General features: G+C 35.6%; 1 protein-coding gene across 11 annotated transcripts in view; it reads left to right on the top strand.

Moving 5' to 3' along the window:
• The window catches only part of UBAP2 (ubiquitin associated protein 2), a 115,347-nt gene that overhangs the window by 11,234 nt on the left and 78,176 nt on the right, over positions 1–25,937 (top strand). For all 11 annotated transcript variants that reach the window (XM_027874497.1, XM_027874496.1, XM_027874498.1 and 8 more), the window contains exons 2-3: positions 6,417–6,556; positions 18,245–18,322. In XM_027874497.1, coding sequence (XP_027730298.1) covers positions 6,458–6,556; positions 18,245–18,322 — 177 coding nt within the window. In that variant the 5' untranslated portion in view covers positions 6,417–6,457. The remainder of the gene's footprint in view (positions 1–6,416; positions 6,557–18,244; positions 18,323–25,937) is intronic.

The raw sequence follows: 25,937 nt of genomic DNA on the forward strand, positions 1-25,937 counted from the left end.
ATGATTCACATAGGATTTAGTTAAAAGTTTCTTGCTTGTATTTCTAGTGAACTGAGAAAAATGGATATTAAAACCAGAACATGGGGGAGAGTAGAGTCTCATAAGCTAGTGCTTCCAACAATTCAAGAACTCTAGATATGCCTCAATCTTCACTGGGCTATTTTTAGTATTTGTTGCTCCTGTCTGTTTCTATTCTAGGAATTCTTTGGAACAATTTTTCAGGGTAGCTGAATTGAAGCCAAGGTTGGGGTGGGTACTTAAGAAAAGAGGTAGACTATAAGGATAAATGGTATTTCTGTAGTTCAATAATAGTGTACTTGGCTGGACTCTGATGGTGTTGTGCTTTAGTAACAAAGCTCTATTTATTTAAAAAAAAAAAGTCACATAGAATTCCTATCTTGTCTTAGGCTGGTCAAGATCTTCTTTGTGTTGTGATAAGTTGGTTAAAGTCAGTTTTATACTCTTAATTCATTTGCTTTGAATCTTTTCCAGAATTTAATGGTAGTACACATGGCCTTAAAGGCATAAGTGTTCTAATAACTTTTAACTACTGGAGTTTTGAATTATGTTTTTAGATTCCCTCTTTAAAAGTTGTGTGTAAAGTGAGTATATATTGAAACATTTTCCTATTGCTATAACTCATGGTTTCAGAGATGTTTTTTGAGAGCAGATTAGATTCCTAGTATGTAGTAAACCTGATAGTGCCTCTGCCTCTGATGGTCTCCTGTTTAAATGATGCTCTGTTTCTCAGTCTGGAAAAAGAACATTTAGGAGCAACTTATTGACTGTCAGATGGAAGGGGAGTTAAATTTGTTATGTTTGGTTCCAGAGGTCAAGGCTAGGAACAGTAATTGAAAGTTCAAAAGAAGCATATTTAGACTTAAGTGATAGAAAAACTTCTTGATAATCATAGCTAGCTAAAAGTAGAGTGGGCTGCCTCAGGAGTTAGTGGGTTCCCCCTCAAAGACTAAATGATCATCTGTCATGTATGGTTTTTTGCGGGGGGGAGGTGGGAAGTCTTGATAAGGAATAGGTTGGACTAGATGGTCTTTGAGAAACTTTCCAAGTTGGTGATTGTGTGATTTCAGAACATTATTATAATCTTTTATTTTATTTTATTTTTTGCTTTTTGGCTAGGCAGTGAGGTTAAGTGACTTGCCCAGGGTCACATAGTGTCAAGTGTCTGAGGCCAGGTTTGAACTCAGGTCCTCCTGACTCCAAGGCCAGAGCTCTGTCCACTGTGCCACGAAGCTGCTTCCTGTAATCACTTATTAACACATGGCCGTTCCTTATTTAAAAAGAATTAACTTTTATTGAACAAAAATTTATTTTCTCTCTCTCCTATGACCCTTCCCCTTTGAGGGGCAGAGAGAAAAAATCCTCATAACAACTCTACAAAGTCAAGAAAAACACATTCCAAATTTGGCAAAGTCAAAAATTCATGACTCATTATGAACAATGAGTTCATCATTTCTTTAACAAGAAATAGAGAGCATTGCTTCGTTATTGGTCCTTTGAGGTTGTGATTGGTCCATTGCATTGATCAGAGTTCTTGAGTCTTTCAAAGTTATTTGTCTTTAAAGTGTTGCCATGGTATAAATTGTTCTCTTTTGCTTATTTCACTCTGAAAGTATATCCTATATATACCCCATGTAGACAGCTAAGTGGTGCAATGGAAAGAGCTCACATCCAGCCTCAGATATTTACAGTACATACAAGTCTTCCTAGATTTCTCTGAAACTATCCCTTCCATCATTTTTTATAATATCATAGTATTCCATTACATTCATTTACTATACTTTGTTCAGTCATTCCCTGTCTACTTGATGATGAGCGGTACCCCCTTTGCCACCACAAAAAGAGCTGCTGTAAATATTTTTTCATATATATGGGTTTTCCGCTCTTTGATCTCTTTGGGGGCATAGACTTATTTGTGCTATCACTGGGTCAGAGCCTATCCATGGTTTGCTAACTTTTTTGGGCATAGTTTCAAATTGCTTTCCAGAATCAACTATTTTACTTTTAGGGGAGAATGGAGTCAGATATCAAGAAAACAAAATGTAGAAGGAATGTAGTCAAGAAAGTAAGTTGCTTGAGCGGCTCACAGAAAATATAACAGACAATTTTGATTATATAAAATTTAAAAGTTTTTGCACAGACAAATCTAAGGCAGTTAAAATTAGAAAGGAAGTAGGTAACTGGAAAAAAAAAAGTCCAGGCAGCAAGTTTCTCTGACAAAGGTCTCATATTCAAGATATATAAGAAACTGATCCAAATTTATAAAATAAAAGCTATTCTCCAATAGATAAATGTTCAAAGGAGCTCTTAACCATATGTAAATATGCTTTAATCACTATTAATTAGAGACATGCTGATTACAACAACTCTGAGGTTCTACCTCACTCATGAAATTGGCAGTGATGACAAGAGGAAAATGATAAATGTTAGGCTGTGGGAAAACAGTCGCCATTAGTGCCAGTGTTGGTGGCCCTGTAAATTGGTTCAGCCATTCTGGAAAGCAGTTTGGAACTATTCCCAAAATATGCAGTTGGGGAGGGGAGTAGATATTAATAGATACTGGTTTTAACAAGACTATGTATGTTTCAGTCAGTCAGTAAACATTAAGTGCATACTATGTCCCAGGCACTGTGTTAAATGCTAGCGATACAAGGAAAGGAAGGCAAAAGTCCTTGCTCTCAAGGAGTTCACAGTTTAACAAAGGAGACAATGTGAAGACATCTATGGACAGACAGGATGTATATGGGATAAATTGGCAATAGTAGTAGAAGGAAGGCACTAAAATTAGGGAAGATTGAGAAATTCCTTCTTGTGGAAGATGGGATTTTAGTTGGGACTTGAAACCAGGAGGCAGAGTTGAAGAGGGGGAGGATTCCAGCCATGGAAAATAGCCATGATTAATGGGCATGATCTGGATGAAAATGTAGCTAAGGGCATTGAGAAGGAGCTGTTAGGATCACAAAAAAAAAAAAAACTAAAGAAAAGACAGTATCAAGGACAGCAGGGTGATTTGCAATGTCAGAGGCAGCAGAGAAGTCATAAAGGATAAAGATTGTAAAAAGGCCATTGATTTTGGTGGTTAAAAAGTTGTATAATAATGTTGGAAAGAGCAGTTTTGGTTGGATGATGGTAGGAAGCACAGAGTTAAGAAGAATGAGAAGGAAGGAAGTGGAGGCACCTTACTGTATAGTTTAACCCCAAAATAGAAGAGAGATGGGACAATACTGATTTCAGGTGGATAGATCAAGTAGGTTTTTTGAGGTTGAGAGTGACATGGGCATGTTTGTAGACAGCAGGGAAGCAGCTAGTAGACAGGAAGAGATTGAACATAAATGAAAGAATAGGGATGATAGAGGGGGCAATTTGTTGTAGAAGATGGGGCGGAATGGGATCACTTGTAAGTAGAGGGGTTTGCTTTGGCAGCTCTTCATGTAAGACCGGTGAAGGTGAAAACAGTGGTGGAAGGTTCCTGGGAGTTACTAGATGAGGGGAGAGGAGAGAGCTCTTGGCAAATGGTTTCAATATTTTCAGTGAATTTTGAGGCAGTGCTTTCAAGTGAGAGGGTGAGAAGAGGAGCAATAGGAAGTTTGAGGAGGGATGAAAAGTTTTGGAAAAGGCATTCTGATGAATGAGATAGAGTCATTTACAGAGTTGTAGAAGGATTGCCTTGCTACAGTGAGGACCTAAATTAAAATTTCAGAACAAATTTGTTGTAGTGGATCCAAACAGTACAGTTTTGTGATTTTTTTTCCCCCAGCTGGTTTGGCAACAGGTGAATAGGAGCAGCAAAAGAGTAGGAGTGGAGGCAGCAGATAGGGAGTAATCCAGATCTGAGGCTTGGTAGGGTGCAAAATCAGCAGTAAGATAAGGGGGCAAGGGATTCAAGAGAAGGAAACAGTGTAGAATTAAACTGATTTACCAAGGGGTCAATGGGAAGGGAAAGTGGCAGGGGTAATGGGTTGGGGGGGAACTAAAGGGCAGAGGGATTGGAGGTCACTGAGGATGAAGAACAGAGTTTAGAGTTGCAAGGCAGAGGGGAAAACATGACAACAGATTATGGTGGTACATTTGTGGGTGATGGCAAGATCAAAGGTGTGGCTATCTGTGTAGCTGCGGTGTAAGGTAGAGGAGTAGATCATGTGAAATGAACAAATTGAGGAACTGTCAAGTAAAAGTATTTGAGAGACTATCATTTATGTATGTTGAAATCCCTTAGTGTGAGGGGGAGAGTAGGTATTAGGGAAAAAAAAGACTGTGGGCCAGGCACAAATTCATTGAAGAAGAAAGCAAGTGTCCTGGAGGTTAAGTAGACTTCAGCAACAGAATTTTGAGTAGATGGTAGTTATAGACTCAGTAAACCTCACAGGAGGAAGAAATCACTGAGTGATGAGTTTGAAAGTAGCAGTGGAGAGTAAATACCAGAAACTCCCAACTCCCCCACCTTGAGTAAAGAACAGGGGAATGAGCCAAGGTGCAGTGAGTGTTGGAAAGGGTGACCAGGGGAGTGGGTGTCATCACGAGGGAGCAAGGTCTCTGTGAGATCCAGAGAGGAGTGGGAGAGGAAAAATTAAGATTATTTATTATGAATTTGTTGTTGTTCAATTGGGGGACAGTAGAAGGAAGATTTAATTAGTAATTTGTAAAAATAAATGGATACAGTTTGTAAAAGTGGGGGGAAGCACATTGCTTAGGATATTTTGTGATCATTCCACATTAATTTGAATCTTATATCTTATATATCCATTTGCACTATAAGAATTGATGTTTAAAATTTCGCCCTTAGGTACATTCTGTAAGTTTCTTTCTTTTTTTTTTTCTTCTGAACTTGGCGGATGTCTACAAAGGAGTATTTCCATATACAAAGAACAGAAAAAAGAGGATTGCATATGAAACATCCCTGCTTCATTTTAATACACAGCTTGTATTTCTTTTCAAAATTGTATGATAAACACTTTAGTTTCGAAACTGTTTTGCCTATTTATTTCCTTGTGAATTTCCCATTTTCTGTTCATTTTCTTAAAATGTTATAACCCTTTTTTGAGGGCATCACAGTCATTACTTCTGTCCCTTCCTTGTTTAAAAAAAAAACCAAACCAGAAACCTAAAAGACCATTGTAACAAATAAATTTAATTCAGCAAAACATCTACACGTTGGCAGTGTCTAAAAATATGCTTTAATCTGCTGCATCTCTAGTCCCTCACCTCTTTATTAGGCCAAAGGGTGGCGTGTGTTCTCTGGAGTTGCATTGATTAGAGTTCTTCAGGTTTTCAGGTTTGTTTTCTCTACAACAATGTTGTTACTATATAAATTGTTTACATGCTTCTGCTCAATTTACTGTTCATCAGTTTATGTAAGCATTCCCAGGTTTCTCTGAAACTGTCATAATTTCTTTGGTGCAATAATATATCACCAAATTAATATACTGTTGTATTTTTGTTCAGTTGTTCCCAATTGATGCACACCCACTTTGTTTCCAATTCTTTGTTGTGCTGAAAAGTGCAGCTATCAATTTTTTACTACCCATAGCTCCTTTCTTGTTTTCGTTCTCTTTTGACATAAGCCCGGTGGTGGGTATTATTGGGTCAGATGTTACATATGGTGTAGTGATTTGGGTGGGGAGGGCATAGTTCCAAACTGTTTTCTAGAATGACTAGACCAATTTACAGGTCCACCCATCAGTGGTACACAAGTGCTTCTCAGCCCATAATCATTCGATTAATACTTTCCTTTTTTTTTTTTTGTCATCTTTGTCAGTCTCATGGTTGTGAGGTAGCATTTCAGAGTTCATTAAAACTTTTACTTAATTTTTAGTTATTTAGAACATTTTTCCATATACCTGTTGGTAACTTGGATTTGAGAACTTGTTCATATCCTTTGACCGTTTCTTTATTGAAGTACTAACTCATGTATTTGAAGCTGTTCCTGATAGTCCTTTATCAGAGAAACTTTGCTGCAAAGATTTTTTTCCCGTTACGGTTCCCTTCAATTTTAGCTGCTTTGATTTTGTTTGTGCAAAACTCTAATTTTGTATGATCAGAATTGTCCATTTTATCTCTTGTCATCTTCTCTATCCTTTGTTTGTTCATAAACTCTTTCTCTATCTGTTGTTTTTAGGCAGTTGGGGTTAAGTGACTCGCCCAGGGTCACACAGCTAGTAAGTGTCAAGTGTTTAGTCTGAGGCTGGATTTGAACTCAGGTCCTCTTGAGTTCAGGGCCAGTGCTCTATCCACTGCACCACCTAGCTGCCCCCGTGTGGTTTTTTTCCCCCTTTCCCCTAGCAATAAAAAGTATTTTCTTGTATAGGTGTTAGATTTTTCTGACTGTTGCCTTTTTCTCAGAAAAAGGGAGCTTTCTTTACTCAGATGTGTCTGAAATGCTTTATTCTGATTTTTTACAGATTTTCTATTTTGTACATACATTGTTTTGTATATACTGTATATGATGACTTCAGTGGGCAGTGAACGTTCCCGGGGCACTCGGGACAAAACTCAGATTTCAGCCACGCAGATGACACAGCCACAGAAACAAGTAGTACAGGTAAGTTTTATTCATTTTTAGTGGAGTAAAGTAATTTAATCATAAATATATGGCTACCTTTCTTTACTAGGGAGTCGAAAGGAGTTAGCAGAGCTTTGAAACACATTGAGACACCCTGCCAGGAGAAATTTGCATTCCTAGGCATACTTCTTGATATCTTGTTGCTTCTCGGCTGCTGTTTTTGCATCACTTGGCTGTTGACTCAGGGACTATAAACTGTTACTTTTAGACCAAGCAAAACTTAGCAAGATGAATTTGATACAAAGTTGTGAAGGGTATATTAAAACCATTAATTTAGACCAGTTGAGGAAATAACTCTGATTAGTAGCTTTATTTTAAGGTGATGAAAATTTATTAATTTCAAATGCAATAGTACCATAACAAGTAATAATGTTTTCTAGCCTAGGCTTGTTTTATTCAAATGGATTGTGATTAGCAGTAAATGTTTAATCTACTAAAGTCATCTGTCGATCATCTTAAATCAGTTAAGTAAGCTCCCCCAGATTTTATGCATATTGTTATTTTGCTTAACAAATCTTTGTAAACAGTATACAGGTAGCTAATTTGGATCAGGTGAGGCTAAATTTATATTTGAATTAATGGAATCTATAGTAATAAAATTATATTCACATGCCAAATATATATGATTTGTGGATTATAACACCACTGTGACTCTTTTAGGGGTAGCCTGGTGGCTCAGTGGGTAGATTACTGGCCTTGAGTCAGGAAAACTCATGTTCTTGAGTGCAAATCTGACCTTAGACACTCACTAGCTGTGTGACCCTCACTATCTGGCCAAGTCACTTAATCCTGTTTGTCTCAGTTCCTCATCTGTAAAATGAGCTGGAGAAGGAAATGGCAAACTACTCTAGAGTCTCTGCCAGGAAAACCCCAAATGGGATCACCAAGAGTCAAGACAAGACTGAAATGACTGATCTAGTAGCCCTTTTATTGAAGGTGATAAGAAGGTGCTTTATTTTGCATTATTAATGAGCAGTGGTGTTGTTTTTTCACCCTCAGAGTGCTTCAGCTGTATTATAAAAGATCATGGTGTATTGGTAAGAAGTTATGGGTTCTAATCTTGGTTCTGCCATTTCTTTATCTTTGTAATCTCCGGTAAATCATTTTACTTCAGTGGGCTGCAGTCTCCTGTGTAAAATAAGGAGATTGTACTAGTGACCTCTAAAATCCCTTTAAACTGTAAACCTGTGATTCTGTGGTTCTATAAAAGGGATCCATAAGACTGACCTTTTTTTCTTTTTCTTTTTCTTTTTTTAGTGAGGCAGTCGGAGTTAAGTGACTTGTGCAAGGTCACACAGCTTGTACATGTCAAGTGTTTGGTCTGAGGCCAGATTTGAACTGAGGTCCTCCTGACTTCAGGGCCAGTGCTCTACCCACTGCGCCACCTAGCTGCCCCTGACCTTTTTTTCTTTTAAAAAATATTTTGACTAATGCCTTTTGTTTTTTACATCGTTCATTTCAAGGCTCTCCTGCTGTATTGGACTTTACCTTGTGACAAAGAAAAACAAGTAAAAATGTACAATATATTAACTCATATGATAGTATATATTACATAATATTCTCTTTTATCAGTTCTTGGCCTCTTTTCTTTCTGTCCTCTCTTGGTTTATTTAGTGTTTGATTTCCTTTTAGTGATATTTGCATTTATATTGTGTTTATTGTGTAAATTGTGCTCTTAGTTTTGCTTATTTTATATTCTGTTTGTATAAATCTTCCCATGTTTCTCTGAATGTCATTCCTTACTGCACAGTAATTTTCCGTTAACACACCAGTTTTTAAATTATGAACTTAATGAACACTAAAGAGGATATTTCAATATAGAAAGAGCAGAAAGATTATTTTATATGAAGATGTAAAATATTAAATACAAAGTTTTAAAATGTATATTAGATTTGAGATGGTAGTAATTACAATAGCTAGCATTTTATATATAACCCTTTAAGGTTTGCAGAGGGCTTTATTTATGTTCATTCATTTGATATTCACGACAGCCCTGTGAAATAGTCAAATGAGTAAATCGAGGCACAATTAAAGGAATTGCCCAGGGTCACATAACCTGGTAAATGTTTGAAGCAGAATTCAATCTCAGGGCTTTCTGGCTCCAAGACTTGTGCTATCGGCTATGCCACTTACATACCCTAGAAAACCTGTTAAGAAACCTACACTGCTTGTCTGTTATTTCCTTTTAGACTTTGTTCTGGTGTTCTTTTTATTTTAAAATGTTACATTGAAACCTCTTTCCTTTTTTTTTTTTTTGTATCTCTATCAGCCATGTGCCTTCTTTCTCACAACTCCCCTCCCCCCATTCCTATCTTCGCCTTATGCCCAAATAAAAACCCTCTCGTAACATACAAGTATAGTCGAGCAAACTAAATTTGCCTTGTCTGAAAATGTACATCATCTTCTCCCCCTCCTAGTCATCACCTGTCTTCTAAGAGGTTGGAAGCATTCTTCAAGATCAGAGTTCTGAATCCTTTCAAAGCAATTTTCCTTTATTGTTGTAATTAATAGTATAAATTGTTCTTTTGCATTCCACAGTTTTTTCAGGCCTTCCCCAAATAAGGAACACCCAGTTAATTTCCAATTCTTTATTGCCTCAAAGAATCCTGTTGTAAATATTTTATTACATATTGGGGCTTTGTTTTTGCATTTGACTTCCTTGTGGTGTATGCCCTGTTGTGAAATTACTGAGCTATATGGATATGGACAGTTCCAGTAATTTTTCTTGCATGATTCCAAATTGGCATCCAGAATGGTTTAATCACTTCATAGCTCCATCAACAGTTCTTACCTTTAACCGTCCCTTCAAAACCGTTTTTATCTTTCATCTTTGTGAAATATACCACTGTGTTGATCTAATGTGCATTTCTCTTACTATTTGTGATTTAGAACAGGAGTGGGAAACTCAGTAGAAATGGGGCTCACTATAATACCAAATAAGGATCCCTGCAGCTACATATTGACTTAGTTTTAAAATGTAGTATTATTTATGTTTTGTGGTATTATTTATTTTGTTACACATTTTCCAATTACATTTTAGTCTTTTTTGTGCTTTCAGATGTGCTATGGGCAGAGATATCTCTGATTTAGATTATTTTTGATGTGATCATTTATAGTTTGCCATTCTTTTGAAAATATTTGGTACCTTGTGATTGCTTTTATGTGTTGGGGTATGGTTCTTGGTGGTGTGTAGGTGGGGAGTGTATTTGTGTCAGTTCCCAATATATTTTGGATATCAGACTTCTATCACAAAGTGTGGTGCAACTTTTTTCTTTTACACTGTTTCTCCTGTCTATATCAGTTAAATTACAAAAACCTTTTAACTTAATGAAATCAAAATTGTCTGCTTTATCGCTATCTCTTGTTTAATTAATTATGACTAATCTTTTGGCCACGGTTTGTTCTTCTTTTGGGACTTAAAATTTTTTTTTATTTTTTTTTTAATCACCTTCATTTTTGGGAACTTTATTGTAGCATGTTGGCAGCTGCTCTCTTTTATCCCTTACCCTTCCAAAGAAGAAAAAATTCACAACAAAACAAATCCTCCTATTTAGTATTACCTTTGTTGGAACACTAACACATTCGTAATGCTCAGTTATCCTGGAATGTCTACTTATAGAAACATAACCAAGAAGATGTTATCTATTAGAGAAGTAACTTATGGTTTGGGTCTCAATCTGAAGACATTAAAAATGGTTTCGGGGCAAGTGGCATGTTTTTCTCTCTCTCTTTCTCTTTCTCTCTCTCTCCTTTTTTTTTTTTTTTTGGTTAGGCAGTGGGGTTAAGTGACTTGCCCAGGGTCACATAGCTGGTAAGTGTTATGTGTCTGAGGCCGTATTTGAACTCAGGTCCTCCTGACTCCAGGGCCGGTGCTCTATCCACTGCGCCACCTAGTTGCCCCCTTGTTTCTCTTTTTTTTAAAGATGGTCTTGTAACCATTACAGCCTATATCAATTATGGAGGACAGAATAAAGTACTGTAACAGTACTTTAAATAACAGTAGAATGAGTTAGTGAAACATTATTCTGAGTGTGTTGTCTGACAGTTACTAATAGTGGTAAATGTTAAAAATGAAGGGTAGTTTTAGAAATTCTCTTCAGTGAGTATAAATGGCTGATGACACTGCTTTTCCTCCTTTCTAGAATGAGATAGTTTATTCATCTCTCACATACTTTCATAAAAATATTTTTTTGTTCTAGAATAGAAGACATTTGCCGTTCTTCTTTTAGGTTAATATCTTTTATTCTGGTGGTATTTTGCTTGTAGTTATGATGATAATTATAAAATTAATTTAGACTATGCATTGGAAAGACAAATACTGAAGCTGAAGACACTTTGGCCACATTAATGAGAAAACACAGGACTCATTGGTAAAAACCCTGATGTTGGTAAAGAACAAAGATAAAAGGAAAAGGGGACAGCAGCGGATGAGATGGTTAGTGTCATGGAGGCAACAAACATGAGGTTGGACAGACTATGGGAGATAGAGATTGAAGGGCCTGGTGTGCTAATGATCCATGAGGTCATGAAGAGTTAGACACGACTGAATGACATAACAACATCATAATTATAAAACTATTGTGTTCCACCTCAAACCCTTATTTGCTGTGTGACCCTTAACCTCTGCCTGCTTTAGTTTCCTCAACTGTAAAATGGGGATAATTATAGCAACTACTTCCAAGGGGTGTAATGATCATGAGGCCATAATATTTGTAACATGCTTAGCACAGTATCTGGCACATAATAGGCATTTAATAAAAGCTTGTTTCCTTACTTAAAAAACAAAAACAAAACAAAAAAAAAAACCCACAACAAAACTTCCCTGTCAGTGTTTGGTTGTGTTATATCAGCACATCTGATGAATTTAAACAATCTAGCTAGCTTTAACTGTAACTTAAAAATCTAAATAGAGCCAGTTTCTGGGAACCTAGTTTTAAGGCAGATACCAGCTCTTCCTCTAATGAGGTGACCTTGGGCAAGTCATTTTAATCTCTCTGGGGCCTTGGGTTCCTCACCTATAAAATTAAGTCATTTTGACTAGATAATATTTAAGGTCTCTTTTTTTTATATGACTCTCAAAATGTAGATATTTAGAATATGTTTGACCCAAATTTTACGATCTGAAAGAGCTATCCCATGAATAACTTAATATGAACATGGTTTCATCACTAAGGAATATGTGAGTGGGTAAAACAGTTAACATATCAAAATAAAAGAGAAGGAAGCCTCAGGAAATCCCATACCATTTATTTATTGTCAGCTAAAGGATGATAAAATATATTTTATAACTTTTATTTCTTTTTCTTTTTTTGTATTTTAGTGAAGTTTTCTTTGCTTGTTTAAACCCTATTGAATTTTCTCTAGCCATTATTTTAGAGAACACTAAAATTAATCTGGAGCGTTTCTGTATGTAATTCATGTATCTTTGTTTAAAGTAGAAGTCTTATTTTTAAGCTGTTTTCAGTTTTAATTTTTTCTTCCTCTGGGCTGTCATTTCTTGATTTGTTTGTTTGTTCTGTTTTTCCTTTTGGATTCACACAGAAATGTTCCCCAGAGAAAACATTTTCTGAGTTGGGGGGAGCGGTGATATTTAGGCACTCCAAACTGTTTGTTTGACCTCAGTAGGCCGTTATGCAGTGGATTAGAGAACATGAATTTAACATCAAAAGAAATGTCTATCAGGTAAATAGGGCCTTTCATTTTAAAGTGGTAAATCTTTTAGTTTTTCATGATATGTAGGGTCAGTTTACATTATTTATTTTGAGAAAGACTTAACTTTTTTATTTTGAGCTACAAACCCATATCAATATTATATTCAGAGAGTACTGCTTTGTACTCTACTTTGGATAGTCATGTTAAAAGTCATTAATTACAGTCCTGTAGTTGTTAACTTTTGTGACAATTCAATTACTGGATTTTACCTAGTATATGCCAATTAACTTAGATTTGTTATGATAGAATTACTATGTTAAGTAATAGACTGGAATGTTTTGTTTTTATGTAGACTACTGCTGTCAGTGTTTTCATTCAGTTAATTGATTTGCAATTCATTCCATAATTTCTAGTTTATTTAATCCTCCCAATATTTCTTCCCCCTAGTTTCTCAAATGTACGAGGAAATTTGTTACTTCAGAACCTAGATAAAGATTCAGGGGTGTAGTCTTCCAAGATCATTTTGGAATTTATTCTTTTGTGTACTTCGGGAACTTCCTGGAAGCTTCCTGAAAAGTAGCTTTCATTCTTTCTTTTTCCCCTTTTGCTTACTCCTTCCCCACTGAACATGTTTGGCCTTGTTGCTTATGTGTTCCATTCATTGGTCAGTCTTGTACAGTATTTTGCATAGTTGACTATTCTTTTGGGCACTTAGGTTGCACACATTTAATTACATAATGCTACATTTGGTGCCCACAGGTAATATTCACAGCTATATTAAGATTGAATGGATCAAGTAAGTGATAACTTCTAAGTTTTGCTGATACTCATTCTTACTGTACTTTGTGTTTTCTTATTATCCCAAGGTTCAGTCTTTGGCCACTACTCTTCTTTTCTTTCAGTGTTCTTTGCCTTGAAGAAATAAAAAAAGATGAGATGACCAACTATTATGTTGATTCTCAGATCTGTATCTTCAGCACTTGTCTTCTATTCCATACTCCCAATACTTGTACTACATTTTTACTTAGGCTGCTACTGTCCTTTCAGGCTCAGTATAGTATTTACAAATCTGCTTTCTACTTTTGTTTACAAAGTTACCCCCTTTCCCAACTTTTGCATTTCTATGAATGACGCTGTTTGCAAAACATTGAGCTTATTAAATGTTGACTTCTTAGCTTTCTTTTTTCAGTAAATCCTTTCAGTTCTTATCCATCTTTTTAAAAATTTTCACTGCTAAACCCACATCTACTTCATGACTAAACAACTGTTTCAATTTCCTAACTTGCAATAAGAGTTCTTAACTTTGGATGTAGTAGAGTGAATTTTGGACCAGGAATTAAGGGAAGATAAAGGTTTTGCTATTAACTAGTTATATGTTCATTGGCAAGGTAGTAATCTCTTGGGGTCTCATTCTGTACAATTCTATCATTCCATATATTTTATAATTCATCCTGGAGAGAACTCTGTCATTGTCAGCCACAGTCTTCTGTCTTTGGCCATTGGCTAAATCTATAATCAGCATGTTTAGCAAGATTAACAGAGCTTGAATAGCCAGTTGTGTTGCATGACAACTGATTCTTTTTTTAGTGCCAGAGCTTGATAGGTTGGAAATATGCACCAAAATTTAATGATAATTCCAGGTCTGGACCAAAAAGTATTAAAACCTTTTTTGAGTTCAGGAAATTCTTTCCAGAGAATTGGATTATGAGACCTTGGAAATAACTTGGGAATTATTTCCTATGGAAAAAGACCTGTAGGCATTGTTCATAACAAACTTGGTATAGCCTGTATGATTCATTCCTAAAAAAGACTAATAATACAGATTTGGGTAGCATTAATAGAAGCAGTGTTGAAGCTGAGTGAGTTAATGGTCCCACTGGCCTTTGGTGTTAAAAATGCCTGTATTCAAGTCTTATTTCTGATGCATACTTGTGATTATAAGTTGCAGAGTAGCTGATTTATATTGGTAAGAGATGATTCTCACCAGGAATTTCCCATACCAGTCAGCTTGCAGGTCTGGACCAAAACAATTTTTTTTTTTTAAAGATAAATGCTTGGACAGCTAGGTGGTACAGTGGATAGAGCATAGAGATCCATCTTTGGAGTCAGGAGGACCTAGTTCAGATCTGGCCTCAGACACTTGACACTTACTAGCCATGTGACCCTGGGCAAGTCACTTAACCCCAAATGCTTCACCAAAAGAAGAAAAAAAGTATGAATACTGACAACCTGAGGCTATAAGGAGGGATTTGGAATCTTCACATGCATGGCATATTGGGCTAATTGGGAATTGTCTAATCCAGAGGTTCCCCAAGTTCGCCCTGCAGGGCATGATAGTAGCCTCAGGTACAGTTGGGGGGCATTGAATAAAAACCATTTCATCTCTTATGTAACAGAGTTAAAGTCGCAGTGATTACATTATTTTCCAAATAAACACGCAAAATACAAAATGCAAGCTATAACCAAACAGTGATCAAGTCTGTTTATAAGTCTTAGTGAGCAAGTGTTGGCAGGCGAACAGGTCCCACGTTGTTGGGAAGGCCAGCATGCATAGGCAGGAATATATGCATGTAATGACTTATTTACATTATGATACTATATGGTTACATGACACAATATTGTGTCATCAGAATTTCAGTGCAGGAAAAAACCCACAAATTTGCGATGAATTATTAAATTTAAGATGCATCATTTCAAAAAAAATATAAATTTTTTTTGAAATGATGCAAATTTTTTAAAAAAAAGTTAAAGAGTTAAAGAAAATAGATTTCCAGTGGGGTGCTGAGTAAACTTTTTTTTTATAAGAGGGTGGTAGGCCAAATAAGTTTGGGAACCTCTGGTCTAACCAATAGAAAAGTAGACTTGGAAAACAGAGTAGTTCTCTTCCTATGTTTGAAGGACTGTCAAAGATGTAATTTATGTAGTTTGTAGAGGTAGACCAGGAACCCAGTAATGGGGAAACAGATTTAAATGCAAGGCAAGAACTTTGGTAAGAAGATTTTACGGCAGATTGAGCTTCCCTGCCTAAGTACTGGTCTTCCTGTCACAATAGAAGTATTCAAGCAAAGACTGAATGATAAGAACAGTAGTTGAGAAAGGGATTTTTTTTTTAATTTGGTGGGAGGTCTAACTAGATGAATTCCATTCCCTTCCATTTTCAGGATTTTTATTCTGTTCATTAAAATGAACTTTTTTGTTTAACCAGGTTTGTCTTTTACCAGTATAGTTAAGTTCATAAAAGCTTATCTTCAGTTGGCTGACTCTCACAACTATATTTGTAAGGAGGTCATCAGCTGGGTCACTAGAAAGTGCCCACACCAAAATGATAGAGCCTTGAAGTGTCTATTAAACATTTTGACATTTAATTATTTGTTACATTACTTTCAGTTATGTGTGTGTTTGAGAACTAGATTTTAAGGTCCTCTGAGGTAAGTCATCTCATACATTTCTTTTCCATTCTTCTCCACAGCTAGTATAGAGCTATGTGATAACTTTCTTGTATATTTAAAAGAAGTAGTAGGTCATATGTAGTAGATTTGCAGTTTCATGTGTAGTCATCTTTTTTTATTATACTATGTTATGGAAATGCTTGTTTTATTTTGTAAATTAAAAATAAAATTTTACCAAAAAAAAAGAATTACATGCTATTAGATAGCACTTAATAATATTAATGGAAATAAATGTCAAGGAAGCAGAAGTATGAATGAAAGGAGATGGTTTTGTTATTTTAGGAATAGTTTGTGAGCAAGCATCAAAAGAGTGTTAAGGGTATGGAGTGGGAGTTTATATATAATAAGTATGTTTTCAAGAAGTTGCATTTTTTAGAAGAGACCTTTTGAGTGGGTTAGAGATTAGCCTTCTGGAAAAAGAATTTTAGCCTTACCACTCAACTCCCAGATAGGACTAGATGCCTTTTCTAGTGTGCCACTTGAGATATTAAGAGAGGAATAGGACGAGAATGAGCATTAGTATTGGTATTTAGGTTGGATGAGGTTGGGAGCAGGCCTAGGTCTGCTGCATAATGAGAGGCAGATGTTTCTAGAATGGAGAGAATTATGATTAAATTCTTTCCTCATCTTACTGTTTTTCTCTTTAATATCTCAGTATAGTCTTATTGGTTATTTTCCCCTGTTCTACGTATCTGCTGGCTTCAGATACCGCCCTCATATGGAAGTGAGCAATTAAAGCTTCTTGAAGAATAGCAGGCAATCCTTGATGTGCATCACCCATGTGGTGAAGCCAGTAGTGGCTAAGGGCCACTATTAAACTAGCTGGGAAAACTGTTGATGGGAAAATGTTGTGAGATGAATATATGTTATCTCCAGAACCTCTCTTACATTAAAAGTTTTGAGATTAGAGGACTAGCTTGGGAGTGTGAATATAGCATTGGAAATGCTTTGTGCCAATATGTTTACTATCTCTGGAGCTAGGGGTTCTTAAGGAATCTCGTATGCACAGACTTGTTCCTCTTTCCTGAACCTCTGCCTCAGCCTTAGGAACCTTTGGATAGTTTTCAGGGGGTCCATGAACTTGGATAAGAATAAAATTTCATTTTTAGTTTACTATAATTGTTTTCCTTTGTAATCCTGTGTATTTTATTTTATTCATTTAAAAGCATTCTGAGAAAAGGTTAATAGTTCTCACTATTTACCTCTATTCGAGAGGTTTTTTTTTGGCCTATGCAATATAGACATTGTAGCTTTTGGAGATTATGCTTGATTGTTATTTGGCTATGGCATATATTTGAATCTGCCTTGGAAGCTATTAGAAAAGAAGTTTCTATAAGATTACTGGCAAAATGCCATTAATAATAACACCTGCAAAGGAAATGTACCTAAAAAGTAAGAAATACTGCAAGAAATTGTTGTGTTGTAGCTACTGTAAATAATAGATTGTTTAATCATTTTAATTAGTTACACAGTTATGTGAAGTTGATTTTCTTAACATATGTAATTTCCATGTGGAAACTCCCCTCTACCGAGGAATATTGAAACTCATCTAAGATTGAATACATATGTTCTAGGGGCAGCTAGATGGTGCAGTGGATAGAGCACTGGCCCTGGATTCAGGAGGACCTGAGTTCAAATGTGGCCTCAGACACATAACACTTACTAGCTTGTGCAACCTGCCCAGGCAGGTCACTTAACCCCATTGCCTAGCCGGAAAAAAAAAAAAAGAATACGTATGTTCTAGGGAATTGTCTGAGGCACATAGAGAGTAAGTAATTGCTCAGGGTTATAGAGCTGGTATGGGAGTTAGGATATGAACTCCGGCTTCAAGTTTTTCTAGGCTTTAAGCCCTATTCTCTATGTTGCTTGCCCTTTCTCAGTTACTTAGCTGAGAAAGACAGAAAGTGAGAGAGTTTCTTGCTTAATAGTTTAAAACTTCACTAAGATTTTTTAGGAAGCTATGTGTGAGCATACTTAGAAAATGCATACATGATTTGTGTTATAGGTTTTGACATCAGTTTAGCTTTAAAAAAAAGAGGTTTAAGTCAAATAATTGGTTTTATCCTTTAATATACATATAGTGGGGTGGGTAGCTTTTTATTTTGTTTGTTTGTTTTACTTTGGTCTTATGAGAGTGATACCTGAGCCTTTGTTTTATAACAAGTTTATTTGCCATACCAGCTGTCCTTTCTGCCTAAACGTCAACTTCCTGCTGTTCTCCCCCATCCCTTTTTTTTTTTACCTCTTTTTATTTAATACTTAGTTCTGAAGAGAAACATCATTGAGGTTATTGTTTCTGTGATTAATGCTAGTAAAGCATGTGGAGACAAAGTAGAACACAAGTTTTAGGACACTTAGATACAGAAATGGAACACTAATATTTGTCTTTATTTTGATAAGTTTACCTTATAATTATTATTGCTGGTATAAGTTGCAGAAGGGGACTGTTTACTGTATAATTCAGGTTAACATAGTGTTTTGAGTTCTTGTACGTTAATGCAAATTTTGGCATTTTGATTGTGTTTTGTTATTGCAGAAACCTTAATTTGTTCTTTGTACTTTTTAGGCAACAGCTGAACAGATTCGCCTCGCTCAAATGATCTATGATAAGAATGATGCAGACTTCGAAGACAAAGTTAAACAGGTACATTACTGTCAAACGGGAGTTCTTATTCTAGTTTTAATTTTTATTTTGTAGGATTTTCAATTATATCGTAAAATGCATATGCAGTAAGCATTAGCCATGATTCATTGAAATTTTGAAAAAGTGTCACTTGAGGAATGTTTGCTCCAACTAATTTTATATATGGGAAACAATGTTTTTTTAGGTGTCCTGAGATGTCTGGGAATTGATATTGTCATTGCTTTTAAACATTGCTAAATATTCAGTTAGCTAAATATTCCCTGATGTCCTGTTCAGAGTACCATTTCTTTTTTTCTCACTTAATAGTATTTTATTTTTTTCAAAAAATAAAGATAGTTTTCAACATTCACTTTTATAAGATTTTAAGTTCCATTCAGACTCCATAGTTCTTTCTCTGGGTGTGGATAGCATTTTCCATGATGAATCTTTTGGAATTGTCTTGGATCATTGTATAGTTGAGAAGAGTTAAGTCCATCATAGTTGATCATTGCACAGTGTTGCTATTACTGTGTACAATGTCAATACAATTTGAAACTTACCACATAAGAAATAAATTACTTTCATTGTTACAATAAATTCCTCCTAATTGTAGAGGAAGTAACATGTGAATTTTACTTGTACCTACTATTTCTGGGTTTTGCAGAATTTAATTTTGAATTGTGTTCAAAAACATAAGCTCCCAAGAAGTATTTTCATTTTTAAAGTCTTCCTATCAAAATCTTCTTTTGTTCTGGAGATATCTTTGTTAAATAAGGGGACTGAGCTAAATGATTTTCAGGGTCCCTTTCATCTCTAAATCTTAGGTCTTACTGAAGAAAGGTAGCATAGTACATTAGGAAGAGTTCTACAAGAATTCTAGACTTGGAGTGAGGAGAGGCCTGTGTTCAAATCTGGTTTTTTGTGGTTACTTCTAGTTGTGTGATCATGAGCAAGTCATTTAACCTGCAGGAGGCTGAGTCTCATCTGTAAAATGAAATTTGATATTTATAATAATAATAACTGACCTTTATATAGGGTTTGAAGGTTTGAAGAGTATTTAACATACATCCCCTCTCTTGACCCATAGACAGTTTTATTTCCCCCCCTTTTTTTTTACAGTGACAGAAACTGAGATATAGGTTAAAGGTTTTACTTATAATCCTATAGCGACTAGTAAGGGTCATAGGCAATTTTAGAACTCAGGTCCCACGATTCCAGGTATTCTTTCCACTGTACTTTGTTGCCTCTCTACCCACTTCCCAGTGTAATTTTAGGAATCAAATGAGATAGTTTATAGCATTTACAAACCTTAAAGAACCATTTGTCAGTTGTTATTATTATGAGTAATGGAATCAAAGCATTAGTGCTGGAAAGTAAATTAAGAGATCTGTTATTCCATCTTACTCATTTTACTGGTAAGAAAACCTAGATCCAGAAAGGCCAGTAGTAGCCTTGCCCAGAACATTTAGCTAATAAATGGCAGGGGTGGCATTGAAACTTGGGTCTTCTCACTTCATAGTCATCCTTTCCAATTCAAGTTACTCAGGCTCACAATTTAGGTGTCATCCTCCACTTCTCACTCACCCCCCTCACCCTCATATTCAATTTGTCTCACAGTACTGTCAGTTCTACCTTTGTAACATCTTTTGTACATCCCTTTCTCTCCTCTGAAGCTGCCACCACCCTGATCCTCGCCGTCATGACCTGATGCCTAGATTGCTGTAATAGCCTGCTATCCTAGTTGGTTTCCCTGCCTTAAGTCTCTCCCCACTTCAGGCCATTCTCCATTCAGCTTTCAAATTAATCATCTGCAAGCATACATCTGTCATGTTGCTGCAACTCAGTTCACTAAGCTCCAGTGGCTCCCCATCACTTCCAGGCTGCAGGAGAAAGCTCAAGGGAAATTGACTAAAAGTTGATACTTAGAAGAGAGATTAAAAACTTACATCGCCACTCAGAAATTCCCAGAAGATTAAAAAAAAAGTTTTAGCTCAGTGGAAGTTGTTTCCTTAGAAAAGCAGAGGAGCAGTTGGAATTGATTTTATCATGCGTTCTTAGGCAATAAGAAATTCTTTGCCTGGGACTTTTGATCATCTTATTTGAAAAGTATTTGTAAAAAGGCTATAATGCAGACAATTGCAGGTTATTTGCCTATATTTCTTCAAGTGATGAGGAGGTAGAAAAGTTCTACAAAGAACTTGAATAAAACTTCTAAATTCAGTCATTATGCTCTGATGGTTGTTGACTTCAGAAGCTCCTAGATAATAAATTATTAAAATAAAAGGAAGGCTTTTAACTTCAGCAGTGTGGTATTAACACTGATTACATTTGACCAGTTTTATTACACCTCATTGTTGACTATATTATTTGTATTTACATTGTTACAGTTGTTACATTGTTATAAATTTTTCATTATGTTCATAGACAATAATTTCTTTAGCCATTCCCATGTCATTGAACATATATTTTGTTTTCAAAATTTTATTAACACAATTTCTACAAATATTTTGTACATGTGGGTATTTTTCTTGCAGTCAGTAACTTCATTGATATCTTGTCCCAGTAGTGGGATTAGTTCCCTGGGTCAGTTTATTAACTATATCTTACATAACTCCAAATTGCTTTTTGTAATGGTTGAATAAATTCATAGCTCCCTCAGCAGTGCATTAGCATGTCTGCCTTCCCTCAACCACCTTTACAATGAGTATTTCCATTCTTTAGCACTTTTAGTTTGTTGGGTGTAAGAAGGTACCTTAGTATTGCTGAAATTTTCATTTTCCTGATTGGCAGTGACTTTGAACATTTCTAAGGTGATTATAGTTAGCTGTTATTTCCTCTAAAAATTGTTCATCTCAGAGGGGCATAGTCAGGATGGCAAAGTGAGAGCTTAGCAGCTTTGCTGCAACAGTTCCCCCAAAACCTCTTCCACAATGACCTAAAAAATGTGCCAAACCAATTCTGAGTAGGAAAGCCAGGAAAAAGTCAGAATAAGTAATTTTCCAGCCCAGGAAAGCTTAGGAAGCTAGAGGGGTCTGCTGATACTGGGGTGGGGGCTAATCAGGAGCACTGCACTGGGTTGTGACAGTAATAGTAACAGTGAAAGTGAGCAGCTCAGTGCCCTGGGATGGTAAGGGGACTGAACACCTATCCGGAAAGAGATCTTAGGTGACCCCTGTGCTAGCATTGAGAGCAGGAGAGGTGCCATCCAGAAGCTCTGTTGAATTATTTTGAATAGAAGGAAGTAACAAACTCCTCCAGCGTCCTGGCCAAGAAAACTCCAAATAGTTTTCTATGGCCACAGAGTCAGACATGATTGAACAATAACAACAGTGATAACGGGACAACATGCCAAAATATGTTGAATGCAGCCAAAGCATTACTTAAATTTGTATCTCTAAATGCTTAAATCAGTAAAAGATCAGCTTGATACATTAGGCATGCAACTTAAAAAAAAAAAACTACTTAGAAAAATGACAAATTAATCTCCCCAATTAAACACCAATATAGAAATCCTGAAAACCAAGAGATTAAAAAAATTGAAAGTTTAAAAAAAAATTGAACTAATAAATAAAACTAGGAGCTGGTTTTATGGGAGGGAAAAGACCAGTGAAATAGACATTTGGCTAAATTGATTAAAAAGAAAAAAAAGGAACAAAACCAAATAACCAGTGTCACCAAAAGAAAAGGATGAATGCATCACTAGAGAAGATGGAATTAATAATTAGGAGCTATTTTCCCCAACTATATGCTGATAAAATTGAAGATCTTAATGAAATGGATGAATATTTACAAAAGTATAAATTATCTAGATTAACAGAAGAGAAATAAAATATTAAGGTTACCCTACCTTAGAAAAAGAAATTTAGCAAGCCATAAACCCCCTAAGGAAAAACCCCAGAAACAAATGGATTTAAAAGCAAATTCTACCAAACATCAAAGAATAATTATTCCATTACTATGTAAACTGAAAAAATAGGTAAAGTAGCATTTCTGCCAAATTTTTTCTACGATTCAAATTTCCTGAATGGCTGTTAAATGCAGAACTGTAAACTAAAACAACAAGGAGATAACAATATATCACAAAGATCATGTACTATAACCACACCAGACCGGAATGTAGAGGGCTAGTTCAGTATTAGCAAATGATAATCATAATTGACAGTCAATAATAAAACAAAAATTAAAATAGATGCAAAAAAAAAGTTTTTGACAAAATACAACACCCATTCCTATCAAAAATACAAGAAAACATGGGAATAAATAGAGCTTTTCTTAAAATAGGTTTTAACTGTCTATAATGAAGAGCAAGCGTCTGTAATGGGAATAAATGTTCCAATAAGATTATGGTTGAATAAGGCTGTTCATCATCACCATAATTATTCAGTATTGTACTCGAAATGCTAGATGTACCAAAAGACAGGAAAAAGAAACTGAAGGAAAAAGAATAGGCAATGAGAACACAAAACTATTACTCTCGCAAGTATATAATGATTTATTTATGGGAACCTGGAGAGTCAAAAACTAGTTGAAATAAGAACTTCAGCAGAGTTGTAGGATATAAAATAAACCGACACAAATCATTAGCATTTCTATATCTTACCAACAAAACCCAGTCAGAAGATACAGAAAGAGAAATTCCTTTTAAGATAACTTCAGAGAATATAAAATTTGTGAGAGTCTTCCAGCCAAGATACACACAGAAGCAATATAAACACAATTATGAAACGCTTTTCACACAAATAAAAACAAGTCTAAATAATTGAAGAAATATTAATTGCTCATAGTTAGGTTGAGCTAATATATTAAAAATGTCAGTACTTCCTAAATTAATTTGCTTTTCTGTTGCATACCAACTTGTTAAAGGATTATTTTATAGGGCTAGAAAACATGACAACAGAATCCATCTGGAGGCACAAAAAGTCAGGAATATCAAGGGGAATCAATAAAAAAAACTAAAGGAAGGGGACCTACCAATGACAGATCTGTACTACAAAGCTGTTTTTTATCCAAACAATTTGATAGTGGATAAGAAATAAAATGAAACAGATTGGGTACACAATATTAATAAGCAAATGAGCAAAGTAACCTAGTATCCAGTAAAACCAAATATCCCAGGTGGTAGGGCAGGAACTCACTATATGACAGAAACTACTGGGAAACCTCAAAAGTAGCCTGGCAGAAGCTAGGCAGAAGACTAACATCTCATACTCTGTACTATGTTTGGGATAAGTTCAAAATGTGTGCATGATTTTGACATAGAAGGTAATGTCCTGAGCAAATTAGTGGGATGGAGAAGGAATTAACTGTCAGATCAATGAATAGAGAAGAGTTCATAACCATACAAGGGATAGAGAGATTCATGGGAGGTAAAATGGAGAATTTTGATACAAAAGCAGTGTAGCTAACCTTAGAAAAACAAGAAACTGGGGAGTAGGAGGGAATCTTTGCAAGTTTTCTGATAATTCTCATTTCTAAATAAATAATGTAACTAGGCCCTATTTATAAGAGCTGCTATAAACAGGATGAAATCAAGGCTCTCAATAGTCACATGAAAAAATGCTCTAAATCATTAATAATTAGACTAATACAAATTAAAACAATTCTGAGGTACCACTTTATAACCATCAGAGTGGCTAACATGACAGAAAAGGTAAATGACATGTTGGAAGGGGTGTGAAAAAAACAGTTATACTAATGACCTATTAGTGGAGCTGTGAGCTAGTCCAACTATTACAGAGAGCAATTTGAAATTTCCTAAAAGGGCTGTAAAACTGGGAGTACCCTTTGACCCAGCAATACTACTACTATGTTTATACCCCAAAGGAAAAAAAGAAAAAACCCACATGTACAAAAATATTATAGCAAGTCTTTGAGGTAGCAAAAAATTAGAAACTTAAGTGATGCTCATTAGTTGGAGAATGACTGAACAAGTTATGCTACACTAATGTAATGGAGTCCTGCTGTACTATAAGAAATGATGGAGGGCATGGTTTTAACCAAAGAAATAAAGTTGGAAAATACTATCCACCTCCAGACTGAAAACTGATGGACTCAGAGTGCATCTTTCTTTCCCTTTTTGTTTTTGGACAGGAGGGAGAAACATGGCTAATGTGGTAATATGTTTTGTATGACTTCTTACATATAATGAATATTGTGTTTCTTGCCTTCTTGATGGCAGGAGGGAGAGAATTTTTTTGTGCTGAATCTTTATTTTCAGTTACTTGCATCTATCACTTCTAATAATTTATTTTCTTAATTTGTCACTTTTCGAATAACTAATTAAGTCTGATTTTTTCCACTTCTTTATTGCCTTCTCAAAGGTAACCAAATGAACATCAAGAACTACCGACCTATGTTCCCGCTGTTCTCTCTGTACAAAACCTTTAAAGTTACTTATATATAAATTCGGAGCATTTTAATAAGAGTGTTAGTAGGGAACAAGTAGATTTCATCAAGTGATTTAGCAGTGGACCAGATCTTTATCATTTCACAATTAAGTAAGAGATGTCAAGAAAATACTGTAAGATTTCATTGTAAATACTGTAAGATTTCATTGTGTCTATTGTTTATTGATTACAAAATACTGATTTGCTAGGAAAGTACTGATAGACTCTGTTAAAGATGTTTCTCTTCCATACATTAAGATCCTCAAGGATACCTTGGAAGATGTAACAGCAGAATTAACTGTTCATTGACATGCTAAAAACAAGAATCAAGTTAGCTACAAAATATAAATTTGCCACCATGATAGAGGATACACCAGCACAGAGTCCAGGTGGAAAAGAGATTCCTTGTGAATGGTTGAGGTTCTCCAGTTGCCCTTCTTTGTTTATGTTCATCAAGTTCCAGAACATTGCAAGGCCTCCTCAGAGATCTGTACTCAAAGAGGATACTAACTCAGAGGAGTGTGGCCTCATCACCCTCACAGGAAAGACCAAGTGGATGAAGAACTGTCTGTTGCCCAGATTACAACATGCATCCAAATGGACACACCCTAGAGTGCTTGTTCAACAATAGGTGTGTCTGAGGCAGAAAATACAAATGGGTGATGAATTAGGTGTATAGTGGAACAGGAAGAGGAGAGAAGGCTATTTTTAAGTTTTAGAAATTGCAAAGCTCTTTGATTGACCCCAAATTTCTCATAAAAACAAAGGCCTGTCTTTTTATTATCAACATTTTACAGTGTTGTTATATGGCAGTGAGGCATGGAAGGTAACCACATGCAGAGCAATGAGGTGCAGCATGAGTAACATCACCAAGAAAATAGATGCTTGGAAAAAGAATAGGTTTGCTGATCATGTGGCAATAGCGTTTGGTTGACAAATGGAAAAAGGTCTCCTGAATGTTGAGTAGGCTCCCCTGTGGTGAACTTTTTAGGATGACTTGAACTAGATTTGCGGATGACCAGGCATGGATGGTTTGGTAGTCAGTACTGTTGGATGAAGCTCCCAGATTTATGATATCACAGATCTATTTTAATATCAGGTTTGTTAGGGTTAAAAAAATTCTCTCATAGCTAATTTTTTTAGTGATTTGTTGTTCTTAAAAGATATTTACTATAAATATGTGGTATGAGGTGGGGATTGAAGCGTAATATTTTGTTATGTTATCTGATTTTCCTAATAATTTTCATTGA

This window comes from Vombatus ursinus, unplaced genomic scaffold (assembly GCF_900497805.2).
Source record: "Vombatus ursinus unplaced genomic scaffold, bare-nosed wombat genome assembly UNPS02014807.1, whole genome shotgun sequence".
Lineage (NCBI taxonomy): Eukaryota > Metazoa > Chordata > Mammalia > Diprotodontia > Vombatidae > Vombatus > Vombatus ursinus.